The 25,622-nt window shown below is 47.7% G+C and overlaps 1 protein-coding gene across 1 annotated transcript in view; it reads right to left on the bottom strand.

Moving 5' to 3' along the window:
* Window positions 1-2,377: 2,377 nt before the first annotated feature.
* Window positions 2,378-25,622, bottom strand: part of HIRIP3 (HIRA interacting protein 3) — an 83,230-nt gene continuing 59,985 nt past the window's right edge. Inside the window, exon 7 of the mRNA XM_033947107.1 lies at window positions 2,378-2,905. Within this exon, the coding sequence (XP_033802998.1) occupies window positions 2,724-2,905 (182 nt within the window). The 3' untranslated portion in view covers window positions 2,378-2,723. The remainder of the gene's footprint in view (window positions 2,906-25,622) is intronic.

Consider the following 25,622-nt stretch of genomic DNA (forward strand, 5'->3'; position numbering starts at 1 on the left):
GGGGGACCTGCTGGGAGTCCAAGTTTAACTCCAGCAGACAGCAATAAGCTCTAACTTAGCTGAGGGTCTGAACAGGCACCACTGTATCTAGCACAGGCAGAGCTGGACCCTCAACTAGCGGAGGTCTTAGCACCAAATTCAATCAAAATACTGAAAAAAAGACTGGAAAAATAAATAAAATAGAGCAGATCAGAAAGACACCTTCCGGCTCGCATGCACAAGGAAAAACTGAAGGGGGCAGCAGAGTCCTCTAGTGAAGGAGTAGTGTATTTGTTCTGCACAGCTTACAAGAACTGGGATATTATCCATCTGTCTTGATAGAATGACACACCTATTGCACTAGAAATACTTTTAGTTTCTCACCCAAACTATGCCTATAAACCTTCCCCTTTTTCAATGACAGGTACATAAGCACATAAGCATTGCCTCTGCCGAGTCAGACCATAGGTCCATCATGCCCAGCAGTCCGCTCCCGCGGCGGCCCCCCAGGTCAATGACCTGTAGTGATCTATTACTCAAGAGCATTTTGTCTTGTATAGTAACCCTCTAATTGTACCCCTGGATTACCTTACCCTTCAGGAACTCGTCCAATCCCTTTTTGAAACCCAAAACCATACTCTGCTCAACTACCACCTCTGGAAGCGCATTCCAGGTGTCCACCACCCTCTGGGTGAAGAAGAACTTCCTAGCATTTGTTCTGAACTTATCTCCCTTCAATTTTTTTGAGTGCCCTCTAGTTTTTGTTGCCCCCGCCAGTCTGAAGAATCTGTCTCTCTCTACCTTCACTATACCCTTCATGATCTTATAAGTTTCTATCATATCCCCTCTAAGTCTCCGCTTTTCCAGGGAAAAGAACCCCAGCTTCTCCAGCCTCTCAGCATACGAGAGGTTTTCCATGCCCTTTATCATTTTTGTTGCTCTTCTCTGGACGCTCTCGAGTATCGCCATATCTTTCTTTAGGTACAGCGACCAGCACTGGATGCAGTACTCCAGATGCGGTCGCACCATTGCCCTGTACAGCGGGAGGATAACTTCCTTGGTTCTGGTAGTGATACCTTTTTTGATAATGCCCAACATTCTGTTCGCCTTTTTTGAGGCCGCTGAGCATTGTGCTGCCGGTTTCATTGTTTTATCCACCAAAACCCCCAAGTCCTTTTCTAGGTTGCCTTTTCCCAATGTCATCCCCCCCATCGTGTAGTTGTACATCAGGTTCCCTTTCCCTATGTGCATAACTTTACATTTCTCCACATTAAAACTCATCTGCCATTTATCTGCCCACTCACTCAGTTTGTCCAGGTCCCTTTGGAGTTTTTTACATTCCTCTACAGATCTAACCTTACCGGAGAGTTTTGTGTCATCCGCAAATTTTATAACTTCACACTTTGTCCCTGTTTCCAAGTCATTAATAAATATATTGAATAGCAGTGGTCCCAGCACTGACCCTTGTGGGACACCACTTGTGACCCCTTTCCAGTCAGAATATTGTCCCTTTACTCCTACCCTCTGTTTCCTGTTTGCCAGCCAGTTTTTGATCCATCTGTGTATGTCCCCTTCCACCCCGTGGTTCCACAGTTTCCTTAGAAGGCGCTCATGAGGTACCTTGTCGAAGGCTTTCTGGAAGTCTAGGTATACTATATCTATGGGGTCATCTTTGTCCAAATGTTCGCTTATCCCCTCGAAGAAGTGCAGCAGGTTTGTTTGGCAAGATCTTCCAGTACAGAAACCATGCTGGCTTGTTCTCATCAGCTTATTTTTTTCTATGTGCTCACTGATACTGTTCTTGATCAATGATTCGGCCATCTTCCCCGGAACTGAGGTCAAGCTGACCAGTCTATAATTCCCCGGGTCGCCTCTGGTTCCCTTCTTGAAGATAGGTGTAACATTTGCTATCCTCCAGTCTTCCGGTATTACCCCTGTTTTCAGGGATAGATTACAAATCTGCTGCAGTAACTCCGCTATTTCGTTTCTAAGTTCTTGTAGTATTCTTGGGTGAATTCCGTCTGGGCCCGGCGATTTGTCAGTTTTTAGCCTATCTATCTGTTTGAGTACGTCTTCAAGGTTTACCTCCATGCACGATAATTTTTCCTCTTGGTCCCCCTTGAAGAATTTTTCCGGTTCTGGAACATTGGATGTGTCCTCTTTCGTGAAGACCGACGAGAAGAACGTGTTTAATCCTACAGCTTTGACATATATAAATAGTAGCTCTATAAAATTGCCATTTTATATTTATATTCTGCAATTTATAGGCCTAAAAAACATATTGGGCTTTAAAATGACCTTTATTATTACAATAATTTATTCAAGTCACTGGAATAGAGCCATAGGAGTACTGGGGGTGAGGAGGGAGAGAGAATGAAAAAAATACTGCGCCAGGAAATCAATGTAGAAAAAGCCATTTATTTACAAAAAGTAGCATTTCATAAATCATACAAACAGAATGCAGGATGAAAAACTAAACAAGCAGCTTTTTTCATACCACATAGGGCTCCTTTTATCAAGCCGCACTAACCTACGTGCTAGCCAAAAAACTACCGCCTGCTCAAGGCAGGCGTTAGCAGCTAGCGCGGCCGGCAGTTTAACGCACGCTATTATATGTGTTAAACCGCTAGCGTGGCTTGATAAAAGGAGCCCATAGAAACTTTCTGAAAATTTATATAGTGCCTATAAACAAAGCGGTTTCCATAAAATAAAATACATAATAGAAGCGCAAAAGAGAGAATGAACTAGTCACTGTCACCACTCTCACTGATAATTCCTTTTAGGTTGGACCACTCCATGAGCCTCTTCTTCTTGGGAGGGTCATCCCCTTCATCGGAATCAGAAACTGATCTTTTGTAGTTCTCACCCAGAGAAGTGTCCAAAGGAGTCTGATAGGGATTCCAAATGTTCCTACGTCGCAGTCTACCTACAGGGCAAGAGGTGAAGTAAGATTTAAAATGTAAAAAAAAAAATAAAAATATGTAACATTCTTTCTTCCTTTCATATGCTCAACTCTTTCCAATGCCCCTTTGTGCTTAATTCAAGTTGTCATATACTTTTTATTTTTTTAGTTTGCCAACCACTTTAATAATAACTTTATTCTTCTATATGCCATAGTCAGATGACTTCAGGCGGTTCACATCGAAGAGGGCTGGACAATCAGCGAATTACAGAAAGTAAATGGTAAAGGTACAACATATTACACAAGGAATAGACAGAAGAAAAAGCACAGTTACTTACTGTAACAGGTGTTATCCAGGGACAGCAGGCAGATATTCTCAACATGTGAGGTGACATAGAAACATAGAAATAGACGGCAGATAAGGGCCCACGGCCCATCTAGTCTGCCCACCTTAATGTCCCTCTCCTACCTTTGCCCTGTGAATAGATTCCATGTGCCGATCCCATTTGGCCTTAAAATCAGGCACGCTGCTGGCCTCAATCACCTGTAGTGGAAGACTATTCCAGCGATCAACCACTCTTTCAGTGAAAAAGAATTTCCTGGTGTCACCTCGTAGTTTCCCGCCCCTGATTTTCAACGGATGCCCTCTTGTTGTCGTGGGACCCTTGAAAAAGAAGATATCTTCCTCCGCCTCGATGCGGCCCGTAAGATACTTGAACGTCTCGATCATGTCCCCCCTCTCTCTGCGCTCCTCGAGCGAGTATAGCTGTAATTTGTCAAGCCGATTTTCGTATGGTAGATCCTTGAGTCCCGAGACCATCCAGGTGGCCATTCTTTGCACCGACTCCAGTCTCAGCACATCCTTGCGATAATGCGGCCTCCAGAATTGCACACAGTATTCCAGGTGGGGCCTCACCATGGATCTATACAATGGCATAATGACTTCCGCCTTACGACTGACGAAACCCCTTCGTATGCAGCCCATGATTTGTCTTGCCTTGGACGAAGCCTGCTCCACTTGATTGGCAGACTTCATGTCCTCACTGACGATTACCCCCAAGTCTCGTTCTGCTACCATTTTTGCTAGGATCTCGCCATTAAGGGTATAAGACTTGCATGGATTCTGGCTGCCCAGGTGCATAACTTTGCATTTTTTGGCATTGAAGTTGAGTTGCCATGTCCTAGACCATCGCTCCAGTAGGAGTAGGTCGTGCATCATGTTGTCGGGCACTGAATCTTCGTCTGTTGTGCATTTGCCCACTACATTACTCAGTTTGGCGTCATCGGTGAATAATGTTATTTTACCTCGAAGCCCTTCTGCCAAGTCACTTATAATAGAGGGATAGAAGTGGGAGGACCACTAGGCAATAGTGATCACAACACGATCAGATTCACATTAGAAAGAGAGACACCCATAGTAAGGAGGACCGCAACAACTGCGCTGAATTTCAAAAAAGGGAACTATGTTGCTATGAGGGAAATGGTGGGGAGGAAGCTCAGAAACATCTTTAGGATGGAGACTGTGGGAAGCGCCTGGACCCTATTCAGGGACACCCTGCAGGAATCACAGAGAATGTATGTCCCCAGTTTCAGGAAAGGCTGCAAGAACAAGCGATCAAAGGACCCGGTTTGGATGTCAACAGAAGTAAAGAGGGCGATAAAGGACAAAAAGGTATCCTTCCGGAGATGGAAAAAGGACCCAACGGAGGAAAATCACCAGATGCACAGGAAATGCCAAAAGGAATGCCACCGGGAGGTTAGAAAAGCAAAGGGGGAATACGAAGAGGGGCTGGCCAGAGAGGCGAAAAACTTCAAGGCATTCTTCAGTTACGTTAAGGGAAAGCGACCAGCGAGAGAGGAGGTGGGGCCGTTGGACGATGGGGATAGGAAGGGAGTGATTAAGGAGGATAAAGAGGTAGCTGAGAGGTTGAACACGTTCTTCTCGTCGGTTTTCACGAGCGAAGACACATCTAATATACCGGACTCAGAGGAGTTCATGAGTGGGGAACAGGCTGAAAAATTGGATCACATAGAGGTAAGTAAGGAGGATGTCCTCAAACAGAAAGACAGGCTAAAATGCGGCAAATCACCGGGCCCGGACGGGATCCACCCAAGGGTTCTGAAGGAACTAAGACAAGAAATAGCGGGCACAATCCAGCATGTTTGCAACCTATCCTTGAAAACTGGTGAGGTACCAGAGGACTGGAAATTGGCGAATGTCACACCTATCTTCAAGAAGGGATCGAGGGGTGACCCCGGGAACTACAGGCCGGTGAGCCTGACTTCAATTATAGGGAAGATGGTGGAAGCTATGATCAAGGACGGCATTTTCGAGCACATCGAGAAGAATGACCTATTGAGAACAAGCCAGCACGGATTCTGTAAGGGAAGGTCGTGCCTAACGAACCTTCTGTACTTCTTTGAGGGAATAAGCAGTCGGGTGGACAATGGGAAACCCATAGACATCATTTACCTCGATTTTCAAAAGGCTTTCGACAAGGTGCCACATGAAAGGCTGCTTAAGAAGCTGTGGAACCACGGGGTGGGAGGGGATGTGCACAGATGGATCAAGCACTGGTTGTCGGGCAGACTGCAGAGGGTCAGAGTAAAGGGTCAATATTCTGACTGGCGGGGAGTCACGAGCGGTGTACCACAGGGGTCGGTGCTGGGGCCGTTACTCTTTAACATATTTATCAATGACCTGGAAAAGGAGGCAAAGTGCGAGGTTATAAAATTTGCAGACGATACCAAACTGTGCGGCAGAGTTAGGACCAGGGAGGAGTGTGAGGACCTACAAAGAGACCTGGACAAGCTAGAAGACTGGGCAAAGAAATGGCAAATGCGCTTTAACGTGGACAAATGCAAGGTCATGCATATAGGGAAAAAGAACCCGTTGTTCAACTACAAATTGGGGGGGGGGGTATTGTTGGGAGACAGTAGACTTGAGAGAGACTTGGGTGTGCTGGTGGATGCATCACTGAAGCCATCTGCACAGTGCGCAGCAGCCTCGAAAAAAGCCAACAGGATGCTTGGCATCATAAAGAAGGGCATAACAACCAGAACACGGGAAGTCATCATGCCATTGTATCGAGCGATGGTGCGTCCACATCTGGAATACTGCGTTCAGTATTGGTCGCCGCACCTCAAGAAGGACATGGCGGTACTTGAGAGAGTCCAAAGGAGAGCAACGAAAATGGTAAAAGGGCTGGAACACTGCCCATACGCCGAGAGGTTGGATAGGCTGGGGCTCTTCTCTCTGGAAAAGAGGAGGCTCAGGGGAGATATGATAGATACCTTCAAGATCATGAGGGGCATAGAGAGGGTGGATAGGGACAGATTCTTCAGACTGAAGGGGACAACAGGTACGAGGGGGCATTCGGAGAAACTGAAGGGAGATAGGTTCAAAACAAATGCAAGGAAGTTTTTTTTCACCCAAAGGGTCGTGGACACTTGGAATGCGCTACCGGAGGAAGTGATCAGGCAGAGTACGGTACAGGGATTCAAACAGGGATTGGACGGATTTCTGAAGGATAAAGGGATCATGGGATACTGAGGGAGGAGCTGGGATGTAACACAAGTATAGAAAGCTAACCAGGTAATGAGTATAGAAACCAAACCAGGTCGTGCATGTGCAAGACCGGAGGGCTAGGACTTCGATAGGAAGACAGGACTTAAATGAGAAACCAAGATGGCAAGGGAGCCCCTTCTGGTGATACAGACAGGTCGTGACCTGTTTGGGCCGCTGCGGGAGCGGACTGCTGGGCAGGATGGACCTGTGGTCTGACCCGGCAGAGGCACTGCTTATGTTCTTATGTTGAATAGGATTGGGCCCAAGACTTAGCCCTGTGGTATTCCACTAATCACCTCCGTCATTTCGGAGGGGGTGCCGTTCACCACCACCCTTTGGAGCCTACCTCCAAGCCAGCTCCCAACCCATTTGGTCAATGTGTTACCTAATCCTATAGAACTCATCTTGCTCAGTAACCTGCGGTGTGGTACGCTATCGAATGCTTTGCTAAAGTCCAGGTACACGATGTCCAGGGACTCCCCAATATCCAGCTTCCCCGTTACCCAGTCAAAGAAGCTGATCAGGTTGGATTGGCAGGATCTCCCCTTAGTAAATCCATGTTGTCGGGGATCCCGTAGATTCTCCTCATCCAGGATCTTATCTAATTGGTGTTTGATTAGAGTTTCCATTAGTTTGCTCACTATCGATGTTAGACTCACTGGTCTGTAATTTGCTGTCTCCATCTTTGAGCCTTTCTTGTGGAGTGGAATGACGTTAGCCGTCCTCCAGTCCAACGGGACGCTGCCTGACGGAGTCCCCTAGTGGACGTTTTTGCAAGCAGACTTGCTTGAAGACCATCAAGCTTGCGATTGGCCCGCACATGCCCCTCCCTCCCAACCTAGGGCACGCGTCTCCTCAGCATGACCTCAGTTCAGATAGCTAGCAAAAAAGCCAACCACGGGAAGGTGGGTGAGTTGCGAGAATATCTGCCTGCTGTCCCTGGGTAACACATGTTACAGTAAGTAATTGTGCTTTATCCCAGGACAAGCAGGCAGCATATTCTCAACATGTGGGAGACCTCCAAGCTAACTAGAATGGGATGGAGGGAGAGTTGGCAAGTTAGGAGAATAGATTTTGCAAAACAGACTGGCCAAAATGGCCATCATGCCTGGAGAAAGTATCCAGACAGTAGTGCGAGGTAAACGTATGAACCGAGGACCAAGTGGCAGCCTTACAGATTTCCTCAAGCGGAGTTGAGCGGAGGAAAGCAACAGACGCCGCCATTGCTCTGATCTTGTGGCCCGTGACTCGACCCGGCAGGAAGAGACCAGCCTGAGCATAACAGAAAGAGATACAAGCGGCCAACCAGTTAGAAATGGTCCGCTTAGAAACAGAGCGACCCAAGCGATTTGGATTGAAAGAGAGGAACAGCTGGGGATCAGAACGATGAGGAGCGGTGCGCTTCAAGTAGAAGGCCAGCGCATGCTTACAATCAAGAGAATGCAGAGCCACTTCTCCAGGGTGAGAATGGGGCTTCGGAAAAACACAGGAAGAACAATGGATTGGTTGATGTGAAACTCAGAGACAACCTTAGGCAAGAACTTAGGATGGGTACGGAGAACCACCTTATCATGATGGAAGACAGTGAAAGGTGGATCAGCTACCAAGGCTTGAAGCTCACTGACCCGACGGGCAGAAGTGAGAGCAATTAGAAACACGACCTTCCAGGTAAGATACTTCAAGTGAGCCCGCGCTAGCGGCTCAAACGGGGGTAGATCCCAAACCACAGGAGGTTTAAGGGGCAGATGAACGTGGAAAAGGCCTTTCATGAAGCGGGAAACCACAGGATGAACAGAGATAGGCTTCCTGTCAATTGGTTGATGAAAAGCAGCAATGGCACTAAGGTGGACTCGGAAGAGGACTTGAGTCCAGTGCCAGACAAGTGTAACAGATAATCCAGGACAGCAGATAAGGAGGCAGATAGCGGCACCTGCTGCCGAGTAGCACACCAGGAAGAAAAGCGGGTCCACTTCTGATGGTAACATTGGCGAGTGGACTCCTTCCGAGACGCCTCCAGGACGTCCAGCACAGGCTGGGAGAACTGAAACGAGGGCATTACATCTCGAGGAACCAAGCCGTCAAGTGCAGAGACTGTAGGTTGGGATGAAGTAAAGAACCTCGACTCTGCGTAAGCAGAGAAGGAAAAACAGGCAGAATAGGCTCCCTGGAACTGAGATGCAACAGAAGGAAGAACCAGGGCTGTTGGGGCCACCGAGGAGCTATCAGAATCATGGTGGCACATGTGGACTTGAGCCTGACGAGAGTCTTCAGAATCAAGAGGGAATGGAGGGAACGCATACAGAAACAGATTCATCCAATCCAGCAGAAAAGCATCCGCCTCGAGCCTGAGTGGGGTGTAAACCCTGGAGCAGAAGCGAGGCAACTTGTGATTGAGAGGGGACACGAACAGATCGATATTCGGAGTCCCCTAACGAGCAAATACCTGACGCAGTGTCAAGGAATGGATGGACCACTCGTAAGGCTGCAGAAGATGACTCAACTTGTCCGCCAGACAATTGTGCTGGCCCTGAATGTAGACCGCTCGAAGAAATATGTTGCAGTGGATGGCCCAATCCCAGAGCCGCATCGCCTCCTGGCACAGGGACAGGGACCCCGTGCCCCCTGTTTGTTGATATAATACATGGCGACCTGGTTGTCTGTGCAGACCAGCACCACTCGGTCGTGAAGCAGGTGACAAAAAGCTTTCAGGGCGAGGAAAATTGCTCGAAGCTCCAGCAGATTGATGTGACAAAGGCGGTCGGCACTGGACCAAAGACCTCGAGTGCGAAGACCGTCTGGATGAGCCCCCCAAGCATAGGCCGACGAGTCCGTCATCAGGACCTTCTGCAGAGGAGGAGCATGAAACAGAAAACTTCTGGAAAGATTGGAAGAGAGCATCCACCAACGGAGAGACTGCTTCAACAAAGGAGTCACGACAATGAGTCGAGAGACAGGGTCCCGATCTTGTTTCCATTGGGACACTACAGTCCATTGAGGAATACGGAGATGAAGTCTGGCAAAAGGAGTCACGTGAACCATGGAGGCCATGTGCCCTAGGAGGACAATTGGGAGCCGAGCCGGGGCCGAAGCCAGATGGGCCACCCTCTGGCATAAACAAACAAGGGCCTCCTGACGAAGCCGAGGCAAGAAGGAGCGGAGATGAATCGTGTCCAGGACCGCTCCGATGAATGGGACGGACAGAGGTGGGACTTGGGGAAGTTCACCTCGAAGCCGAGACTATGAAGGAGCAAGATGGTCTGATTCATCGCTTGCAGAACTTTGTGGCAATAGGACGCTTTGATCAACCAGTCATCGAGGTAGGGAAACACCTGCAGGCCGCGGAGACGCAGCTACTACAACTAGACACTTCATGAAAACCCTCGGAGAGGCTGCCAGGCTGAAGGGAAGAACACGATATTGGAGGTGGAGATCCCCCACCCGGAATCTCAGATACCGGCGAGAGGCTGGGTGTATCGGAATGTGCGTGTTCGCCTCCTTGAGGTCCAGTGAGCACAGCCAGTCCCCCTCGTCCAAGAGGGGGTATAAGGTAGGAAGGGTGAGCATTCTGAACCGTTCCCTGACCAGAAACTTGTTCAGAGCACGGAGGTATAGGATCGGATGTAGATCCCCCATGTTCTTGGGTACCAGAAAGTACCGGGAATAAAATCCGGTATTCCACTGTCCGGAGGAACCTCCTCAACTGCTCAAAGGCGAAGAAGGGCCTGAACTTCCTGCAGAAGGAAACTCTCTTGGAGGAAGGTCTGGGGACACATGACTGAAGTGAAGGGAGTACCCTCCCGGATGATGGAAAGTACCCAACTGTCTGTGGTAAGACTTTCCCACTGGGCATAGAAATGATGGAGACGACCCCGATGGGGAGGGGGGAAAGCTCCAGGAGGAAGGGAGCCCGAAGGCTCAGACTGGACTGGGTCAAAAAGATGGCCCAGGCTTCACCGGAGCCGGTGGTGTGGCCACCATTATAGCCCAGAACAGGGCTCCGTAGAAATCCTGGTGGCTACAACAAACAATGTTCTAGCGTGTGACCCGGCATGGAGTCACCCTGCAGGACCGGATTTTTAAAAGCAATGAAGCTTACACCAAACACAAATAAGGTCCTCACAATTAAGGTTTGTCAGCACACAGTTCTTTTTACTTAAATCTTAAGGCTGGTAAGTATTTCTTCATACCTTGTAACACTAGTCAGGATTTCTCACAGCCTTAAGGAAAAGAAAAAAAAAAACTTGCCAAAATAAACAGGCAGGAAAATCAAACAGTCCACAGTAAAGTCCAAACTTCCTTTTACTGCTCCTTAAGTCCTAATTACTCTTGAGTCCACAACTCAAAATAAAGTTCAGCATTTTTGTTTCCTTTAATTCCCAGCCATTAGAGAAAAATAAAGGAAAGCCTCTGGCAACCGTATATGTCTGCCAGGAACAGGAGAGTGCAACAGGTTTTGCCAAAATAAAGGCCTAGAGTTTGGCTTTCCAAAAAACCCTCCCAAGGTGGAAGCAAAACCTCTCCCCACACACTCCTAGCTTCCTTCCCAAAACAACATCCAAAAAAAACCCCCAAAAACAGCACACAAACAGTTCCAAAAGAACCACACTCACTGTTTGTGGCTTGAAGCCAAGTCCACCTGCATTGATTCAGGATAATTGGATTCACAGCCAGTACAAGCCTCTTGGAAGTCCATAGGCTCCTCGCTCAGAAGTGGTAAGTCTTCTGCTTGTTCAGCCTCGGTCCATTCCATCGGTATAGGTCTGCTGTCCTTGTTTGACCCAGGTGGATCCCTAGGGAGGCAAGACCCAAACTTCCTCCCTAACCGGCTTGCTGGTTTGAATGCCACTGCTGGCTTATCTACCCTAGGGGCGTGCCCTGTTCTGATTGTGTCAGCAGAAGTCCAGGGGCCTCTTGAGCTCCCCTGGTGGTGACTAGGATAAAACTCACTCCCTTCTTCCTCAGATAAAACGGGCTCCTCCTGGTGGTCACTGGCATTATCTCCCACAATATACCCCTGGGAGATCCTGGGTTTTTCCTTCCGGGATTTTGCTTTTACTTTTTCCCCCAGCTTATCTGGGACCATGGCAGGCATCGTGTCTGACTGGTCACAGTGGCTGGGCCTTAGCTTGTTGCTGCTGCTGCTATTGCGGCCGCTTCGAAGTAGGCCGAGAGAATGCAGGAGTAGATTTCTGCGGATACCTCCGGAGAGGAATTTAGTATTGCCGAGCCGGAGGGGTCTTCGGCTTAAGTCTCACCAGAGAAGCGAAGAACCGTTCGTGTTCCGAGAGGCGCTTGGTGGCTGCCTCTATGGAATCATCAAATAGCTTATTATCCACGCAAGGGAGATTGGCAATACGATCCTGGAGATTCAGATCCATGTCCACAATCCTGAACCCAGCGAGGCGACACATGGCGATTGCAAACGCAGTGACCCTCGAGGACAACTCAAAGGCATCATAGGCCACCTGAAACATATAGAGGCGGAGCTGGGAAAGGGTCTCCTCGAGATGAAATTCCTGACGCCGAGAATCCAGCACCTCCTCCCGGAACGAGCGAAGGGTGTCCACACAGAACCTGAGGTAGGACGTGAAAATAAAGTTATAGTTGAGGACACGATTCGCCATCATTGAGTTTTGATAAAGACAGCGACCAAATTTGTCCATTGTACGGCCCTCCCTTCCCGGAGGTACGGCAGTGTAAACCTTTGAGGGGTTGGACTTCTTCAAAGAAGACTCAACCACCAAGGATTGGTGAGAAAGCTGAGAACTCTCAAACCCCTTAACCGGGATCGGCCGGTAACGGGACTCCAACTTGGAGGGAATGGCCGTGACCGCATAGGGGGTCTCCAGGTTCTGGAGAAATGTTTGCCGTAGAACCTGGTGCAATGGCAAGCGCAGCGCCTCACGGGGCTGATAATCAATACCCATTTATACCAGGAATTCCTGGGTATAACGGGACTCAGACTGGAGGTCCAGGCTCAAGGCCCTACCCATGTCAGCGATGAAACGAGTAAAGGAGGAGTTTCGAGAAGAAGACTCATCCCCCTGAGGAGACCCCGAGCAAGATCTGGGGGCAGCCGAGAAAGAGGGAGAAATTTCCCTCGAATAGTAAGCCGGGGCCTCGGAGTCCCGCGAATGGGAAATCGAAGAGGCTCGACTAAAGTGTCTGGGGGGTGTCGAGGAACGACCCTGTGCAAGGTGGACTGGGGAGGATCCCAGAGTCCGAGGAATCAGCTGGCGGAGCCTCGGAGAAGACAGGGCAAAGTAAAATTCCTCCACCGGTTTCGAAGAAGACCCCTTAGAGGCTGGCATCTGCCTCGATGGAGAATGCAAACTAAAGTCCAACTCGAGGACAAGGGTGTGCCTGGAAGGCTTTGCAGTCAGAGACCTGCCCCGAAGGGGCGGAGAAGACCGGAGCTTTTTAGGAGGGGCAAGCCTCGACATAGTAGCGGGCGAAAAGTGGGCCCCTGTCCTGGATCCTCGAAAAGTCACAGGTGACTCGGGGGATGAAGAATCACTCGAGGGAACCCGAGTCTTGCGGGCATGGCCCCGAGACACGAGAGAAGGATGCTCAGGCTGGCTAGATCGAGGCTGGGTCGAGACCGAGGTCAGAGGCGTCGAGGTTGGGACCAGTTGGCTCACTACCGAGGAAAGCTGTGTGGTAAGTATAGCCTTAAGCATGTCCTCGAACATAGGCACCGAGACCAAAGGCTGTTGGATCATAGGTGCAGCAGTGCGCTCCTTCAGGGGCGACCTCGAGGAAGAGTATTCCCTACGTGAGGAGGCACGCTTAGAATGATGTCTCGAAGACGCCGACGAGGCGGCACTGACATGAGACTCTGAGGCAGGCTTCATTGCCGGCACACCTGAGGAGGAAAGAGGAGACTTACCCGAGACCGGAGTAGCAGGAGGAGCTGAGGCCGGAGCCTTTGAGGCCGAGGAGGACTTCAAGGCTGAGGACTTCGAGGGCGCCGAGGCTGAGCTCAAGGCCTATCCCGCAGGATCCATGGGGCTAAATAGTTGGAGAACCTTGGCCACCCTTCGACGAAGAGCCCGCGGTTGCAAAGTCACACAACGTGGACACGACTCAGCGCGGTGCTCCGCACCCAGGCACTACACACACCAACGATGAGGGTCGGTGATGGAGATAACCCGGTTGCTCTAAGTACAGTTTTAAAACCCGGAACAAGGTCGGGACATAAGTAAAAGGACAGCTGCGGCCCCGCGAGGCCAGGCGGCCAAAACAAGACCGGTGAACCCGGTCAAAAATATACGAATGGAAAAAAAGAAAAATAAAGACGCGGGCACAGTGACTTAACTGAAAGTAACCAAATAAGCCGCGGTGCAAGAGGAACAACGAGATTGCGCGAAGCAAGGGAGCAGTGCTTCTGGCTCCGCGGAAAACATAGAACTGAGGCCACGCTGAGGAGACGCATGCCCTAGGTTGGGCGGGAGGGGCACGCGCGCATGCGCGGGCCAATCGAAAGCTTGAAGGTCTTCAAGCAAGTCTGCTTGCGAAAACGTCTGCTAGGAGGCTCCATCGGTGACATCACCCCACATGTTGAGAATATGCTGCCTGCTTGTACTGGGATAAATATAAATTTAGTGAGGCTTCTGATTAGGAGATGAATCGGTCAAACAGTATATGGGTTTTAATTACTTTCCGAAAGGTGCTGTAGGTCAGACTGGCTTCATTGATGTAGTTACCCAGCCAGGACTGTTTGCCTGCTTGGAACATGAAAGATCTGTCCAAAAAGGATTTGTATTTACAGCCGGTGATCCTTGGGTATGCAAATGTGTTACAGTTTCTGGTTAACCGTGTGGGGTTGTGTAGTACGAAATGTGGTAGAAGATAGGAAGGCGCTAGTCCCCAGGCCTGCTTGAAACAAATACATGCAAATTTGAACATTATTCGCGCCTCCATTGGCAACCAGTGCAATAGTCTATAGAAGGGGCTAATATGATCACTTTTCTTCAATCCGAATATCAAGCGAACTGCCGTGTTCTGTACTATTCTTAATTTTCGTACTGTTTTCTTTGGGATACCCAGATAAACGATGTTGCAGTAGTCCAGTATTGATAGAACCAAAGCTTACACCAGTAATCTAAAGGAGGTAGAGTCAAAGTATTTTTTAATGGTCCTCAATTTCCACAGTGTGCAAAAACACTTCTTCACCACTATATTCGTGTGTTCTACCATAATTAGGTGTGTGTCTAGTGTGATTCCCAGTATTTTTATAGTTTTAGCAATTGGGTATTCGTGACCATTTAGATGTAGCGATGTTCTCCTAAAACTTTTAGTGGTGAATGGGAAGCCCTCAGTCACACAGCTCGCAGTGGGGACTAACCCCTAATGCAACAGCTCTCACAAGCATACACCCACAAGGGTGTTATCTGTGAAACTTCCCTGGGCTAACCTGTGTGTAATCAAACATGCAACTAGTGCACAAACCAGTGTGCTAATAGTGCAAAATATAATAATCAACCAACATAACATACGAAAATGGTTGGAGATGTCTTTGCCTCTCATCCCGAGGGTACAGAAGCGATCAAAATCAGCCAAAAGGCACAGGCGTGAGGTGCAAGCAAACAGTCTAGGAGGTACTTAGCTTCTCCGTAATCAAAAACACTAGGCAGCGCAAAAGGCTTGTCCAACGGGACTCCGTTTCGAGAGTACAAACCCCCTTCCTCAGGAACCAGCTGCTATGTGCTGTAACAAGTAGCTCTCAAACACCCGCCAGAGTGGAAACAGTTGAAAATGGCGAGCTTTGGTTCCCCTCACCCCTGTTCTAGGGTCAGGGGAGATTTGTTCTTTTTCATTGTTTGCGTTTTCTCCCCATTTTGGGTTTTTTAAAAATATTTTTGTAAGGTTTAGAGGCAGAGGATTTAGCCTTAGGCCTGAGTAACGAATTGAAAGACTTTTCATGTTCTGAAAGCTTCTTAGTTCATTTCCTAGGCAGGGGATATTAGCTAACCGGTCTTGAAGGTTAGGATCCATGTCTGCTACTCTTAACTATGCAAGCCTCCTCATGGCTACTGAGATTACAGATACTCTAGATAGCTCAAAGACATCATAAGAGGATTGCACCATGTGTTGCCTGAGCTGTTGAAGAGTATGGAACATGTGCTGAAACTGATTTTTGATGTGATGGCAGATATTTGAAGTAAGTTAGTATAGTTTTGACCCAGTACTTCAAATAGCAAGTGAAATAAAAGTTGTAATTTATCACTATTAGCAAGCATGGAATTTTAGATTTTAGAAGGGAGATAAATCCTTCTTCAGGTATATCAGTGATAGAAGAAAAAACTCAGGCGGGATTGTACGTCTTAGGAATCCAGACGGAGACTATGTGGAAAAGGATTCGGAAAAAGCCCAACTATTAAATGAATACTTCTTCTCAGTCTTCACCAGAGAAGCGCCAGGGCTCGGCCCTCAGCTACAGACAAGGGTTGGCTCAGTTGACCCGTTTAGTAACTTTGAGTTTACGCCCAGCAGTGTCTACGGTGAGCTGTCAAAGCTCAAGGTTAACAAAGCAATGGGGCCGGACAACCTGCACCCCAGGGTGCTAAGGGAGCTGAGTGATGTCTTGGCGGAGCCACTGTCCGCGCTCTTCAACCTCTCCCTTAGTACAGGCAGCGTCCCGTTGGACTGGAGGACGGCTAACGTCATTCCACTCCACAAGAAAGGCTCAAAGATGGAGACAGCAAATTACAGACCAGTGAGTCTAACATCGATAGTGAGCAAACTAATGGAAACTCTAATCAAACACCAATTAGATAAGATCCTGGATGAGGAGAATCTACGGGATCCCCGACAACATGGATTTACTAAGGGGAGATCCTGCCAATCCAACCTGATCAGCTTCTTTGATTGGGTGACAGGGAAGCTGGATATTGGGGAGTCCCTGGACATCGTGTACCTGGACTTTAGCAAAGCATTCGATAGCGTACCACACCGCAGGTTACTGAGCAAGATGAGTTCTATAGGATTAGGTAACACATTGACCAAATGGGTTGGGAGCTGGCTTGGAGGTAAGCTCCAAAGGGTGGTGGTGAACGGCACCACCTCCGAAATGACGGAGGTGATTAGTGGAGTACCACAGGGCTCAGTCTTGGGCCCAATCGTATTCAACATCTTTATAAGAGACTTGGCAGAAGGGCTTCGAGGTAAAATAACATTATTCGCCGATGACGCCAAACTGAGTAATGTAGTGGGCAAATGCACAACAGACGAAGATTCAATGCCCGACAACATGATGCACGACCTACTCCTACTGGAGCGATGGTCTAGGACATGGCAACTCAACTTCAATGCCAAAAAATGCAAAGTTATGCACCTGGGCAGCCAGAATCCATGCAAGTCTTATACCCTTAATGGCGAGATCCTAGCAAAAACGGTAGCAGAACGAGACTTGGGGGTAATCGTCAGTGAGGACATGAAGTCTGCCAATCAAGTGGAGCAGGCTTCGTCCAAGGCAAGACAAATCATGGGCTACATACGAAGGGGTTTCGTCAGTCGTAAGGCGGAAGTCATTATGCCATTGTATAGATCCATGGTGAGGCCCCACCTGGAATACTGTGTGCAATTCTGGAGGCCGCATTATCGCAAGGATGTGCTGATACTGGAGTCGGTGCAAAGAATGGCCACCCGGATGGTCTCGGGACTCAAGGATCTACCATACGAAAAACGGCTTGACAAATTACAGCTATACTCGCTTGAGGAGCGCAGAGAGAGGGGAGACATGATCGAGACGTTCAAGTATCTTACGGGCCGCATCGAGGCGGAGGAAGATATCTTCTTTTTCAAGGGTCCCACGACAACAAAAGGGCATCCGTTGAAAATCAAGGGCGGGAAACTACGAGGTGACACCAGGAAATTCTTTTTCACTGAAAGAGTGGTTGATCGTTGGAATAGTCTTCCACTACAGGTGATTGAGGCCAGCAGCGTGCCTGATTTTAAGGCCAAATGGGATCGGCACATGGGATCTATTCACAGGGCAAAGGTAGGGGAGGGACATTAAGGTGGGCAGACTAGATGGGCCGTGGGCCCTTATCTGCCGTCTATTTCTATGTTTCTATGTTTCTATGATTTTTTAAAGAGTGGACTCCACTACGAGAGTCTGGTGAGAGAGCTGAGGCTTATCGAAACCAGGAATAGGGATGATCCTATATTGAGAGTCAAGCTTTTTGGGAGCAGCTGGTACAGAATAATAATAATAATAACAGTTTACATACCGCAATACCGTTAAGTTCTATGCGGTTTACAGAAGATTAGTGGGGTACAAGTTGAGTTGACGTACAAGTTGAGTTAACTTAAGGGATGTGGGAACAATGGGGAGAAAGGGCAAGAGAGGGGAAGGAGGGAAGTGGGTCAGCTGTCTAGGTATTTCAGGAATAGGTGAGTTTTGAGGCGTTTCCTGAATACCTCATAAGTGGTGGGCATTAGGAGTTGTTCTAGATCTTTACCCCATAGAGCAGCCTGATGTGAGAGAAGATGCTCATGGTGTTTTTTTAGTTTGCATCCTCTAACCGGGGGAGAAACGAAGTGCAAGTGGGAGCTTCTCTTGTGTTTGTTGGCTGAGAAGGAGAATAGGTCAGTGATGTATTTAGGGGTTAGACCGTAGAAAACTTTTAAAATAGAGGCAGGCGAACTTAAACTTTACACGAGCTTCCATCGCCAGCCAGTGTAGCTGTTTGATGTATGGCGTCACGTGATCGAACTTCTTTAGACCGAAGATTAGTCTGACCGCAGTGTTTTGCATTAGTTGTAATCGTCGCATATTCTTTTGGGGGATTGCTAAGTAGGCGATGTTACAGTAGTCGAGTTGACTTAATACGAGGGATTGTACCAAGATTCTGAAGGCAGAGTTATCAAAGTATGCTTTAATGGATTTAAGTTTCCAGAGGGTGAAAAAACTCTTTTTGATTAGGGAGTCCATCTGATCTTTCATGGTGAGGCATTGGTCCAGAGTTACGCCCAGTATTTTAATGGTGGGCTGTATGGGGTAGTTATGTTTGTTGATGTCTAGTGGGGTTTTGGTGTCAAGAGGGCGCGGTGAAGCGACAAAGAATTTTGTCTTCTCAGTATTGAGCTTGAGTTTGAAGTCTGTCATCCAATATTCCATCAAGTTTATGGCTTCTGATGCTTTTGGAATTGTTTCCGAGATGGAGTTGGCAAATGGGATAATAATTGTGAAGTCATCAGCATAACTGAATAATTTTATCCCCAGCTGGGTTAATTGAACGCTCAGTGAGGTCTTGTAGATATTGAAAAGCAGAGGGGATAGTGGGGACCCTTGCGGAACGCCGGATGGATTGCTCCAGGTGTTGGAGAGATCATTGTTGAAGCGAACCTGATAGGTTCGGGATGAAAGGAAACCATGAAACCAGTTTAGCACTTCGCCTCTGATGCCAATAGCGTCTAGATACTGTAGCAAATTCGCATGGTCTACAAGGTCAAAGGCAGAGCTCATGTCGAATTGCATGATCAGGGCACTGAGGCCTTTGCTTAAAAATAGGTGCAAGTAATCTAAGATGGCCGCAATTACCGTGTCTGTGCTGAAAAGCATAAGGGGAGTCCCAATTCTTATGAAAAGTTTCTTTCAGAATACCATGTAAAGGAAGCTTGAGTAGTTCCTCAGGAGGATGTTTGATATCCATGGTCTCCATATACTCCTCTGAATATTTGGCATCTGCCTCCAATTTTACTGCCAGGTCTTTACTCATTTGCCCGATTAAATGGGTAAAAGAGACTGGTTCAGAAGAAGGCTCTCTGTGGGAAATAGAGCAAGGAGAATGCTCTACCTGGGAACCGTAAGCTTCTGTAAAAGATGGAGATGCCTCATGAACAGACTGGAGATGTAGATCTGAATCCACAGGAATGGAAGAACGGTACCTTTGTTTTGGGCGGTACCAACTTGATGAAGCAGGTGAAACAGACTTCTTGCGCTTGTCCGAGCACGTGGAAGAAATATGCTTGGACATAGAAGAATGCTTGACAGATTTGGTAGATGGAAGACATGGAAATGAATGTCTGGAACGACTAGATCTATGCCCAGAAGAATGACGCTTCTTCTGCATACGTTCAGGAGAAGGGTGCCCGATGCCTGGAGGAGCGACATTTCGGTGAAGGTGCCCAGTACCTGGAGGAGCGACGCTTTGGTGAAGGTGACCGGTACCTGGAGGAGCGACGCTTCGGTGAAGGTGACCGGTACCTGGAGGAACGACGCTTCAGTGAAGGTGACCGGTACATGGAGGAACGACGCTTCAGTGAAGGTGTCGGATGCTTTGAGGAGTGACGCTTCGGTGAAGGAGACTGGTGTCTTGAACCGGTGCCGAGAAGCATGGCTTGATGACGATGATTGAGAAGGTGGTACTGATGAGACAATAAGCGTACCTGCATCTCGCATGGAGCGACGCTCAGGCTTGGACGCCGGTATCAGTAGTGCTGTGGCTCACTCCAGAGAGGATGACACAGATGAAGATGCATCCCTCGAAGTTGAAGCGAGCTGCATTAATGGTCTCTGGGATAATTACTTTATATAATAGCCCATTAGTATGCGTCAAAATAAATGGATTTTATTCTAATACATTCGAACTCCAAAGAGGGACAAGGCAGGAATGCCCGTTGTCCGCCCTAATTTTTGCATTAGTAATTGAGCCTTTAGCACAGAAAATTAGACAATCTCAACAGGTAAAAGGCCTGTGGGTGGCGGGTGAAGAACAAAAGCTGTCTCTGTTTGAAGATGATATATTAGCTATTGTTTAGGCAACTGAGAAAACTTTAATTACCCTTAAGGATATTATGGCCGAATATGGCCAATTATCGGGGTTTAAAGCTAATTTATTCGTTATTTGGGGATAACTTTGGGAGCAGACTGGACACTTTTGTTCCAGCAAAATTATACACCATTAGCAACGGATATTCAGAAAGACTTAGAAAGGTGGAACAAGTTTTTTATCTCATGGATAGGTCGTATGAAAGTGGTAAATATGATGACTCTTCCTAGGTTTCTTTATCTATTCCAAGTACTACCGATAGAAATCCCAAAACAGTTTTTTCCTAAAATGCAATAATATGATATTGAGATTTATTTGGGGAGGAAAGCGTCCAAGGGTTGGAAGACAGGCAATGTTTAAGTCTAAGGCGGAAGGAAGACTAGGTTTACCTTCTCTAGAGAATTATTATAAAGCTGCACAGCTGAGAGCAATAGTTGAATGGCATTCATCCCCATCTAAGCTATGGGTAAGGGTAGAACAAGCAATTTTAGATGGGAGAGAAGGAATTAGGGATTTGAAATATTTACCATGGGTGGGTGATAAAGACTAAATAAATATAAATAATCCTTTTAGTAAATGTTCTCTCAATATATGGAAAAGTGTTAGGAAAAAACTTATAGGTAGAGAAAAAGGTATTTTTTTCTCCCCTATATTATATGTACGAGATTTTATACCAGGCAGGGAGGGGGAACCTTTAAGAAGTGGGAGGCAAAAGGGCTAAGATGTTTTGGCCAACTAATTGAGGAAGGGGAGGTAAAAGCTTTTATAGATATTCAAGATCAATATCAACCAGAAATGAAAGATCTTTTCCCTTATCTACAGACAAAAAATTACATATTGACATACAAGGGGACGAACAATGGAGTTTTAAAGAAATCTGAATTTGAAAAAGGGTTAGGGGATCAAGTGGTAAAAGGGTGTATTTCCTGGTTATATAAAATTATAAATGAAGATAAAGCAATCAAAACTTCATACATGAAAGCATGGGAAAAAGACTTGTGGAAGGAATGGTCTATAGAAGAATGGGGGACAATTGTATCACATCTTTTCCAGACAGCTAGAGCTGCCACTTTGGTGGAAAATGCTATTAAACTTCTAATGCGTTGATACACTACTCCGGTTTTAATTAGTAAATATAATAAGCAGAGTGATGTTACCTGCTGGAAAGGATGTGGTAGAAGAGGTACATTCTATCATATGTGGTGGGAATGTCAAAGGGTACAGAGGTTTTGGGAACAAGTATTTGACTATGTGAGCAGATTAACTCAGACTCCACTTAAGCTGAATGCCGAAAGGGCACTGTTGGGAATAAGAATAGAAGGTTAACTTCCTCTCAATGTAAACTTTCAGACTTGGCATTTATAGCTGCCAGTCTGACACTAGCACAGCAATGGCGTATGTTAGAGGTACCCACATTAAGAGATATGAGGGAACATCTGGGAGTAGTCTGTGAGAAATATAGACTATCGGCCCTTTTAACAAACCAATGGGCAAAATTTAATGATATATGGGAGAGTTATATTCAAACAGAAAAAGAAGCACTATAAAAGAATTGAAAGGTATATTATCCTATTCTTATAGACTGGGGGTCCAGGTCTCCTGGGAGGTGGGGTGGGGGAGGTAGGGGATGGGATTGTTTTAATAGTAGGATAGATAAGCTGCATTATCTTTATTAGTTTATTAAGATTGTGAACTACATTCAATGATGATCATGTGTTGTAGTGAGATTTTTGTATTAAAATTATTAAATAAAGAATTTTTTTAAAAAAATGGTCTCTGTTTGGCAGGTACGACTTGACTCTGTACCTTAGTGGCCTGAGACACAGTCTGGGAAGCTGGAGACTTCTTAGTCGGCTTACCTGACGGAGTAGGTAAGCAGGAGGAGAAGCAGTTGCAGAGAGAGGCAGAGGGAGAGAGAAGCTAAAGGGGAGAAAAGCACAGGAGAGAGAAGTAGAGGCAGGAGACTAAGAGGGGAATCGGCGAGAGTTAGCTCCGTCCACTCCCCGTAGACCACCGAAGCTCTCCCTTAAAAGGGAAGGAGCCAACGGCGCAGAGTTGATCGGAGCAGGCAAGCAGGAGAAGAGAAGCAGTTGCAGAGAGAGGGAAGAAAGGCACAGGAGATTAAGAGGGGAATCGGCGAATTAGCTCCGTTCACCCCCCGACGTCGACCACCGAAGCTCCCCCTTAAAAGGGAAGGGGCTAACGGCGCTCAGCCATTCGGCGCGCGAAGGCGAGTGTTAAAGGTGCTCGCCATAGCGAGAGCGCCTTTGTGAAGGGCCTTGAGAAGGGACAAGCCACCGCTAAAGGAGAGCAGAAGGAGACCACAGCAGGCACAGAGGACACACAACCAAGTAGACACAGCAGCTACAGAGGACACACAACCAGGCGGAAACAGCAGCTACAAAAGGATACACAACCAGGCAGACACAGAGGACACCTCAGGTGCAGAGGACACACAGACAGGCAGAGGACACAATAGGCGAAGAGGACACACAGCCAGGCAGACACAGCAGGCGCAGAGGACAGACACAGAAGACATCCACAGCAGACCAGCAAGCAGGCAGCAATGGAAGCAGCAGACAGAAGCAGGATTTAGAGCTACTCAGTTTTCTGCACCGTCTGCCATATGTATGACTACCTTCCCTCTGGGAGGCGGTCTTACATATGCGCTCAATGCGGAGAGTCAGAATCCTAGAGGGCAGAGTGCTGGAACTGGAGGCACTTCAAGCAGTGGAGGAGGAAGACGGAGATGCAGAGAACTTCAAGCAGTGGAGGAGGAAGACAGAGATGCAGAGAACTTCAAGCAGTGGAGAAGGAAGACGGAGATGCAGAGAACTTCAAGCAGTGGAGGAGAAAAACAGAGATGCAGAGAACATCAAGACAGAGGACACCTTTGAGGAAGAAGTCTGAGTGCTGGAGAGGTTCATAGAGGAGGCATACAGGGAGGCCGTGGAAAATCACCAGCAACAGTGGAACTGCTGAGATACACCTAGAGAGAGTGTGGACCACCTGACGGACAACCACCACGAAGAAATGGGTGACACAGCAGAGAGAACGAAGGACAAGGACCTACAACTGGAGGGATGGACACGGACCTGCGGCTGGAGAATCAGGAGAAGATAGAGAGGACAGCAATCATTGTGGGGGACTCCATCATCAGACAAGTCGACAGCCACATAGAAGGAGGAAGACTGGATCGGCTGGTGACCTGCCTACCGGGAGCCAAGGTAGAAGACATATTGAGCCGCATCGACAAGATCATCGACAGTGTGGAAGAAGAAGAAGATACGGCGGTTGTGATCAATGTGGGGATGAACGTGAGCAACAGGAACTACAACAGGGAAGTACTGAAGGACCAGTTCCAGATGCTAGAAAGGAAGCTGAAGACCAGAACACAGAGAATAGCATTCTCAGAGATCCTGCCGGTACCCAGCGCCAACGAGAAGAGGCAGACGGAGCTGCAAGCAGTCAACACGTGGATGCGGCGCTGGTGTGAGGAAGGATTCCACTTCATGTGCAACTGGATGACGTTTTGGGGGAAGAGCAAGCTATTCAGGAAGGACGGACTCCACCTCAGTAGAGACGGAATGAGGCTACTTGCAATCAATATCAAGAGAGAAGTTGAGAAGCTTTTAAAATAGGAAGAAGGGGAAAGCCGACCGATAGAGAGTCGATGATTCGGGAACCGGTATACCCGGAGGATACCGTGCAGGAAGATAGAGGGAAAGACTCACCGGATCACAGGCAAGACAGATCGAAAGGGACACAAGGGGGAAGGAAATACAAGAAAGAAACAGGCCGCAAACTCAAGTGTATGTACGTGAATGCAAGGAGCGTTAGGAATAAGATGGGTGAATTAGAAGATATAATGCAAAGTAGTTAAGGACAAAACTAATATCAAGTGAATTTTTTATGCCAGACCTCAAACACCCAAAGCACTTTAGGTGTTTGAGGTCTGGCATAAAAAATTCACTTGTTATTAGTTTTGTCCTCAACTACTTTGTATTTTGAACTGACACATTGAACATCTCTGAATTTTGTTATACAGTTGAATTAGAAGCTATGGCACAAAAGATAACTGTGCTACCGGGATACAAACTATACCGCAGAGACAGAGTGGCTCAAAAAGGTGGGGACATAGCCATATACGTCAAAGAGGGAATTGAATCTACTGGAGAGAACACGCCACAACTGACGGATAAGATAGTCTCTATGGGTCAAAATTCCTAGAACAAATGGACTGGAAATGAAGATTGGCATCTACTACCGACCCCCAGGGCAGTCCGAAGAAATTGATGGAGAAAAGACGAACGAGATTAAACGCAACTGCAAGGGAGGCAATGCAGTAATCATAGGTGACTTCAACTATCCAGGATAGACTGGAACATCTGGCTGCGCTAGGGAGACAAAGTTCCTGGATGCTGTAGGTGACTGCTTCCGGAAGGGGAAGTGACGTCATCCCAGCGCATGGCTGCCTGAACCGGGAGCTCCGTAGGGGCCGCTGTGAAAAAGTGCTTTTCAAGCTTCTAGCGCTAAACCGCGCTTATTCCTCGGATCGCATTTAGCGGGTGAAACTATGGCGACGCGGAAAAAGTTAGACAAATTCAAATATTTCGGCGACGGAGGGGAGAAAGCAGCGAGTGAGCCACAGGGGAGTGCAAGAGACGCGCTCAAAATGGCCGCGGGGCCGTCAGAGCTGGCGGAGCTGCATGAGGCTGGGACTGTGGCGCTCTCGGGGGAGCTCAACGAGACAGTGCACAAATCCTTCCAAACGTGGTTCCAGGACCTGAAAAATGAAATGGTAGGGGTGAGAGTGGATGTGAAAGCTGCTTTGGCAGAGCTCCGTACGGATGTGGGGGAGCTGGGAGCCCGAGTGTCAGCCTCTGAGGAGCACGTGGAGGCATTGTCTGCTACAGTTACCGGGGTTAAGGAATCCACTGCCCATTTATCATCTGAGCTGCAGGAGTTACAGGCGCAGGTGGAAGATCTTGAGAATAGGTCACGCCGGTGTAACCTGCGCTTTAAGGGAATCCCGGAAGGGGAGGCATATCGTGATTGCAAGAGTGTGGTGCAAGGTGACTGCTTCCTGGAACAACTTGTCAAGGAAAATTCAAGAGGAAATGCAATTCTGGACCTAATTCTAAATGGACTGCAAGGACTGGCACAAGATGAAGATGTAGAAAGGACGCTGGGAAACAGCGATCACAATAGATTGCGCTTCAATCTGGACACAGGGGCGAAATATCGGTCCAGAACAACGGCCACTGCACTGAACTTCCGAAAAGGGAATTATGAAGGGAATAATATTTAAGCTCATTACATTAACGGGTGCTAGAGTAGATGTCTGTCTGTTTTTTTTTTCTTTGTCTCTCTCTCTCTCTTCTTGGAAGCTGTC

Source organism: Geotrypetes seraphini, chromosome 5 (genome assembly GCF_902459505.1).
Source record: "Geotrypetes seraphini chromosome 5, aGeoSer1.1, whole genome shotgun sequence".
Classification (NCBI taxonomy): domain Eukaryota; kingdom Metazoa; phylum Chordata; class Amphibia; order Gymnophiona; family Dermophiidae; genus Geotrypetes; species Geotrypetes seraphini.